Raw genomic sequence first — 7,159 nt, forward strand, 5'->3', positions numbered from 1 at the left:
TTTTTTTTTTTTTTTTTTTTAAGATTTATTGATTTATTTGAGAGAGACTGAGAGTCCGTGGAGCAGGGGGAGGAGGAGGAGCAGAGGGAGAGGGAGCCAAACCGACTCTGCGACTCTGCGCATGTGCAGAGCAGAGCGGGAGCCTGATTAGGGAAGGGGGCTGGATCCCCGGACTCTGAGGTCATGAAATCAAGAGTCAGACACTTAAATGACCGAACCACCCAGGGGCCCCTCTGCCAGTTACTTCTGCCGCGTACCAAGTCATCCACAATTTAGTGGCATAAAAACAACATCTGTTTATGCACATGGATTCAATGATGAAAGTGGACAGTGGGAACAGGGTCTCTCCGCTCTCCAATGTCTAGGGCCTTAGCCATGGTGACTCCAAGGTCAAAGGTCTGGAATCACCCAGAAGCTTGACCTCTCATGTGTTCAGTGCCTGGTTTGGGGTGACTTGACGACTAGACCTAGCAGGAGCTGCAGACTTTTGTGCCCTCGTGTGGGCTGTCCATGGGAACTGGGCTTCCTCACAGCAGGGCAATGGGGTTTCAAGGAAAACCCTTTTATCCCTGGCCTGGGAAGACCCAGAGCATCACTCCCACCACACTTTATCAATGGGGGCAGTCACGAGCTTGCCCAAGTTCAGGTTCAAGAAAATAATGTGGGCCCCACCTCTAGAGGGGACACACTTGCAGCCATGTTTTGCTTTGTTTTATTTTAAAGATTTTGTGTATTTATTTGAGATTGAGAGAGAGAGAGAGAGACGGAGAACATGAGCACTGGCAGAGAGAGAGGGAGAAGCAGACTCACCACTGAGCAGGGAGCCTGACGTGGGGCTCCATCCCAGGACCCCAGGATCATGACCTGCGGCTAATGCAGACACTTAACCCACTGAGCCACCCAGGCACCCCCAGATATAGCTTTGATGCCCTCAAACAGCAAAGCATGGTTTGGAAGAACATGTGAGAATAAAAGGACATGGGAACAATAGAAAGTGAAAAGAGTTGCCCAGGTTAGGGGAAGAATCGGGCAATGGGCTGAAGATCTAAAGGCATTTTAAGGAGCCGGAGGCAGGAGGAGTCCACAGCTCCTTGGGTGTAAACGTTCTGAAAGGCAAGCCAGCCACCAAGATTCAGGCACCAGGGAGTTAATTGTGGTGTGTGTGTGTGTGTGTGTGTGTGTAGGATGTGCTGATATGGTTTCCTTGGCAACGAGGATGGAGAGAGGGGAGCAGAAAGACAGAGGAGTGAGGACAAACCCGGGAATGCACTTCATTCCCATGATTCAATTGGAACTTGCTAGAAAGAAACAGCACGACCCCCCCCCCCCCCATTTTATCTGGAGAGCTCCCTAGGGTCATTGTGTTGTATCTCTAACACAGGGTTCTCAAACTCTTTGGTCTCAGGACCTCTTACATTACTGAATGATAAAAGACTTCCCAGAGAGATTTTGTTTATGGGCATTCTACTTATGGATATTTCCCGTATGAGGAATTTCTGCTGAGAAATCAAAAGAATACTCACTAACAAACTCTTTTTAGAATAGCAATGCGTATGTGTTACAGGTTTGTGTAAAGAACACATTTTATTTAAATAGCTGTATTTTTCCCCCAAAAGATTAATTATTATGTTCTTCCAATTCCTCTTCATGCCTGACTTGATGGAAGATGCTGGAATCTTGTACCTGCTTCTGCATCCGATCAGTTGCAATATTGCTTTCAGGGTAGCCTTTGGATGATTCCCCTGCACACTTTTGAGAGAATGAGAGTGGAAAAGGCAAATAATGTGTTAGTGCTCTCATGAAAACAAGGTTGCTCTCATGGACCCCTTGAATTGCCTCTGGGACTCCCTAGGGGTTCCTGGACCACACTTTGAGAACCCTTGCCCCAATGGTGCTGTTAGCACTTAACAAGCAGGCTCAGGCTTCCCCACCGCCCCCGCCCAAACACGGGGAGGTGGGAGAAGAATTGTGCAAAACATTTGCTATGCCTTCCTCTTCCAGCTGTTTCTACGGGATTGGAAGGTGGCAGCCAGGGCTAGGCAGGACATTTGGGTTTCCCATTGACCTGCCTGGCTGGTGCCCATTCAATCTGCTCATGGGGTTTAGTGTTCAAGGCCCACTCTGATTCTGGGCCCTGGAGCTCCTGCAAAGCTGTAGGGACCTTCAGCTTCTGCTTCTGGAAGTTTCTGAGCATCGCTAATTCTCTACTTGACTTCTGGGACCATGTCCCCACCCACTCAGTCCTGTTCCCTGCCCTATCAGGAGAGGAATGAGCAGGACTTCCTCTGTGGGACAGAGCAACTAGAAAGGGGAATGAAGAAGACAGATCCTCACACCTACCATTCGTAACTAAATGTGGATTTAGAGCTAAGAGGGAGGCAAGCCAGATGGAATTATGAAGAAGTATGCTGGGAGGGGGGGCCCTAGAATGAAAGCACACATAGTCACCAGTGATTAAAACCATGTTTAAAAAGACGCATGGTTGGGATGCCTGGGTGGCTCAGTCGTTGGGCATCTGCCTTTGGCTCTGGTCATGTTCGAAGGGGTTCTTCCTTGCTCAGTGGGGAACCTGCTTCTCCCCTTCCCTCTGCCTGCTGCTCCTCCTGCTTGTGTTCTGTCTCTCTACCAAATAAATAAATAAAATCTTTTAAAAAGTAAAAAAAAAAATAGAGTAATATCTCATTATCAATTGTTTCATATTGATGGCATATGCAAATGAGCATATTTGTATATGCATATCATGTATACTTTCGGATACATGAAATCTATTCTCTCTCTCTCTCTCTTTTTTTTAAAGACTTTCACCTGTTTCTTTTTATTGACTGAGGGTGGCTGGTGGCAAATTCAACTCTACATGTGTGTCTTGCATGTGGGCCTCAAATTAGATTACTGACAACTTTGCTTGGATAACAGCCATTTGGGGATCAGGAGGGTAAAAGAAGAGAAAAGCAGAGAAAAGAGCTACAAGTGGGGGTTGGTAGGGGAGTGAGTAAGCAGTCTGGTTTGCCCTAGGCCCTGTTGCCATGGTAACTTTGCTGTAAACTCTCTTCTGACATAAAAAAGAAAGGAGCAAAGAGCCAAGGTGTTTTGATTTCTTATTTATTTAACACATGCTTATATAATGATGAGTTCTCAATAAATAAATTCCTCTACTATGAAGCATCAACTCTGGGCCAAAGAATGTCTCTTCCAAGTGTTTTCCTGGATCACCTGCTTTAACCCCCATCAGGGGCCTGTGAGGTAGGGTTCATGGTCATTGTCATTTCACTAAGGAGCAAACCTGACCTGGAGCTGCTCACAGGAATCTTTTCAGAGGGGGGTGCGGTGGGGGCAGGAAGGGTAGAAATAGCATAGAAACCGGGCAGCTGGACCGCAGAGCCTGATTTGCATAGAGTGGGAGGGACAGAGGATGCAAAGCAAATGTGTGTTTCGGAACAGCTATGATATTCACATGTCCCAGTCAGCGGGGGAAACGCTTTCTCCGGGAACTGGAACTCACGACTGGTCTCGGGACTGATCCTACTGATCCTACACCTATAGGAGGCACGCACAAAACCCAGCTTAGTTGCGGTGCTATTTCTGATACCGGAATGGGCTCAAGAATGAAGCCTGGTCTGCGGGAGCTGGGCCTGTGTACCCTGAGGCCTGTGTACCTAGGCTGAAGGCTGAGTGACCCCGCAATTCCCAACAAGGCTTCTCTCCCCAGAGTGAGTCCCCCGGACCACACTGTATGAGGCCAGGACCCCCGGACTTAGGTCTCCTATCCTGACCTCCACCTGTCCTCTGGGGAGAGGGATTACAACCCGCTGAAGCCTGTCCTCTCCTGAAGTCCGCCCCGCGCCCCCACCATCCTTTGAATGAGGTCGGGTCACCCTGACGGATGTCTCATTGTCCCCCGTGAATTTGGCTTTTGTGGGTTCATCAATGAAGGTGGCACTGCCCAGCCCCACGTCCTCCTTTTCTCAGGCCCTTTAAGAGCGGCTCCTTAGACCCCAGCGACACAGACCCCCAGCTCCAGCCCGCCGCGTTACCACGGAGACCAGGCCCGGCTGGGGGAGGGGCGAGCCCGGGCGCGCAGGCGTAGGACCCAGCAGCCCCGTAGCAGCGCAACTGCTCTGATTAGAGCGGAGTGTGAGCGCACAGACTCGGCCAGATCCCGGCTCCCCTCCCCCTGCCGCGCCAGGTGACCACGGTGGCGCCCTCCCCTGCTGGATGAGGCCGCGTCACTGAGGCCATTCTCAGGGACAAAGGTCGGAGCAGCCAGGCTGGCGACATCCCTGAAAGTGACTCCTAAACCCCTCTGCGGATTTTCCAACGGCCCCAGAGAGGGGGCATCAGGCCAAGCTGCTGCGTCAGCTGGTTAGAGGCGACAAGAGCCTGATCCAGAGGCCCCAGAGACTTGCCACGTTCCCCTGAACCTGAACTCCAAGGCTGCGGCACTGTTCCAAGGCGGGATTTGCACAGCGAACCACAGTCCACGTCCGCCCCAGGCTTGCTGCCACGCGGCCAACGCCACCAGCCAGCAGGTGGCACCATGGCCGTGAGCCTTTTGCGGGACTGGTGCCGGGGACTGGATGTGGACACGCACCGCGCACTGCTGGTCACCGGCATCCCGGAGGGCCTGGAGCGAGCCGCCATCGAGGCTGTCCTGTAGCCGGCCCTCTTGCCCCTGGGCACATTCAGGCTATGGAACACCAGGGCCGCGAGGGACCACAAGGCCAAGGCCGCCCTGGTGGAGTTTGTGCAGGACATAAATCACGCGTCCGTCCCCAGGGAGATCCCCGGTAAGGACGGAGTCTGGAGGGTTGTGTGTCAGGACCCCGCGGAGGACCCAGGAGTCCTGAGGCACATGAGACGCCTGGTGCTGGATGACAGGCCCTGGAAGGCCACAGGGCCCTGGGCCCCCGAGAACACGCTCCCCTCTCCAGCTAAGGAGACACAGGCCCAGGGCTCAGAGCCAACTGCCAAGAGGGCTGGCCCACCTCCTAGGAGGGGACGCAGGGCTCGCAGAAACAGAGCTAGAGGCAACAGGTGGGCCCCGAGGGGCCAGAGCACGGAGGGACGGGAGAGGCCGCCCACATCTGCCAGGCGGGAGTCTGACGCCTCCTCAGGGGGCAGCCTGGGCATCGTGCTCGAGGAGCTGGACCAGGACGACCTGAGCGCGGACGAGGCTCAGAGCGCGCTGTCTGCCACGCTGCACCAGGCCGCCAGGGAGCTCAGCACGAAGGAGTGGGCCCTGCAGGGCCGCGCCCACGCACGAGAGGGGACCCACGAGTTCTTGGCCCTGGTGACGGTGACGGACGAGGCCAAGCAGGAGCCGACGGAGAAAGAGGCCTCGGAGCCCCAGGCCGTCAGCCTGGACGGCAGCGGCGGCAGCGGCGAAGCCCGGAGCCTCGTCCCCGACTTAGTGGCCCTGCTTGCTGTGCGAGACGCGGGCGACGAGGAGCCCGTCGACGGCGATGCTCCTGAAGACGAGTCGCAGCCGAACGGGGAGCCGGGAGACGAGGAGCTGGACCACCCCGAGTTTGTGGCCATTGTGGCCTCTACGGATCCGTCGGACCCCTCGGCCCGCCAGGAGCTGCTGAAGATCGCTTCCGTGATCGCGTCCCTGGGCTGGAGACCCCGCACAGACCCAACCGATACCCTGGGCGAGGTCCTGTCCGTCCTGTGCCAGGACACTGGGGGAGCCCGCGTGCAGGTGCAGGAGGCCGGCCGCCGGGTGGACGGCCTGGTGCTGTGGAAGGCCACGGGCGGCGGGAGCCTGCGGGAGTGCGTGTGCGCCCTGGCCGCGCCCGACCCCCCGTCGCGGGGCAGGAGGGCGCCGCGGGGCCTCCTGGCGGGCTGGGGCGACGGCGAGGGGGGCCTCCTGGAGCTCGTGGCGCTGCTGGCCGCGCGGGACACGGCGGGGGTGACGCCGGAGGCCGGGGACAGTGGCCGGGAGGGCGGGCGGGGCGGGCGCGCCGGAGGCCAGCTGGGCGAGGTGCTCGCGCTGTTAGCTGCCGGGGAGGGCGCGGCGGCGGAGGCGGCGGAGAGCGTGGAGTCGGGACCCGAGCGCCGGGCGTCCGGGAAGACGCGGACCAAGCGGGCGCGCACGGCCTCCGGGACCCTGGGCGAGAAGGCGGCGGCCCCGGGCCCGTCGCGCTCCCGCAGACGCCGAGGGGCAGGCGGAGGCCTCGGCGGGCGGGCGGTCACTCCCGAGACGCGCTCGGGGGACCAGGCGGCGGCGCAAGGGAAAAAGAAGGGGCGCGCGGGCGCGGAGGCCCAGGTGCATGCCGGCGAGGTTAGGGCTCAGCCGCCCCCTGGCTCCGAGTCAGCCCGCGGGAAGAAGGCTCGTCGCGGCGGGAGGCAGCCCCCCAAGTGCTGCTAAGAGAACCCGGAGTGGCGCGGCCGCACCTGGGGCGCTGCACCCGCCCCCAGCGGCAGAGGCGGCCTCCCGGCTTCACCGCGCCTCCCCTGGTTCCGCCGCGCCGCGGGCCGCCCGCCTCCCCGGCCCCTCACTGTCCCGCCATCGCGGGTGGCGGGAGCGGTCCCCAGGGAAGGAGAGACACGCGTGCACCCCAGAGGCAGCAGCCCCAGGGGATGGGACGGCGTCTGGGGCCTACCCGGGGGCCTGGGCTTCGGGCGGCGCCGGCTTAGCACGGGGCTGAGCGTGGCCTTGGGGCGGTGGGGAGGCTCGCTGTGCCAGAAAATTCTTTCAGGTTCTCTGCGAGGCGCCCATCCTTCCAGACACCTGCTTCTGGCCAGCGTCTGTGGGCCCCTGCCCCCAGCCTGTCTCATGGGGCCTGGGGCCTGGGATGGAGTCTGGGCCACCCAGCTGGGCGGTGGGTGTCTGAGTGGAGTGGACGCCTGAAGGTTGATCCTCCCTGCTTGGGGGAGGAGAAGATTCCAGAAAGAGGGGCAGCCGAAGGGCAGAGGGGGCAGCTCCTGGGGGAGGGGGAGTTCCTCTAGGAGAGGAGGGAGGACAGGTGGGGAAGGGTGGGGTAGGGGAGGAAGAGGAGGAGGAGGAAGAAAAGTGGAAAAGCACCAGCCCTGCCCCCCTCAGGTGCAGCTGAGACAAGTGACCCAGCTCCTCAAGGCCAAGGCTAGGCAGCTGCTACTGTCCACAGGCTGAATCTGTCATTCGGGCTGACCAGTGATTTCCAGGAATCTGGATTATCTG

The 7,159-nt window shown here is 58.3% G+C and overlaps 1 protein-coding gene across 1 annotated transcript; it reads left to right on the top strand.

Moving 5' to 3' along the window:
• Positions 1–4,053: 4,053 nt before the first annotated feature.
• On the top strand, positions 4,054–6,906 carry PNMA8B (PNMA family member 8B). Its single transcript, XM_059381361.1, is given in 1 exon segment — positions 4,054–6,906. A coding segment is annotated over 1 exon segment (1,833 nt). The 5' UTR covers positions 4,054–4,534; the 3' UTR covers positions 6,368–6,906.
• Positions 6,907–7,159: the final 253 nt, after the last annotated feature.

The sequence above is a fragment of the Mustela nigripes genome, chromosome 17, assembly GCF_022355385.1.
Source record: "Mustela nigripes isolate SB6536 chromosome 17, MUSNIG.SB6536, whole genome shotgun sequence".
Lineage (NCBI taxonomy): Eukaryota > Metazoa > Chordata > Mammalia > Carnivora > Mustelidae > Mustela > Mustela nigripes.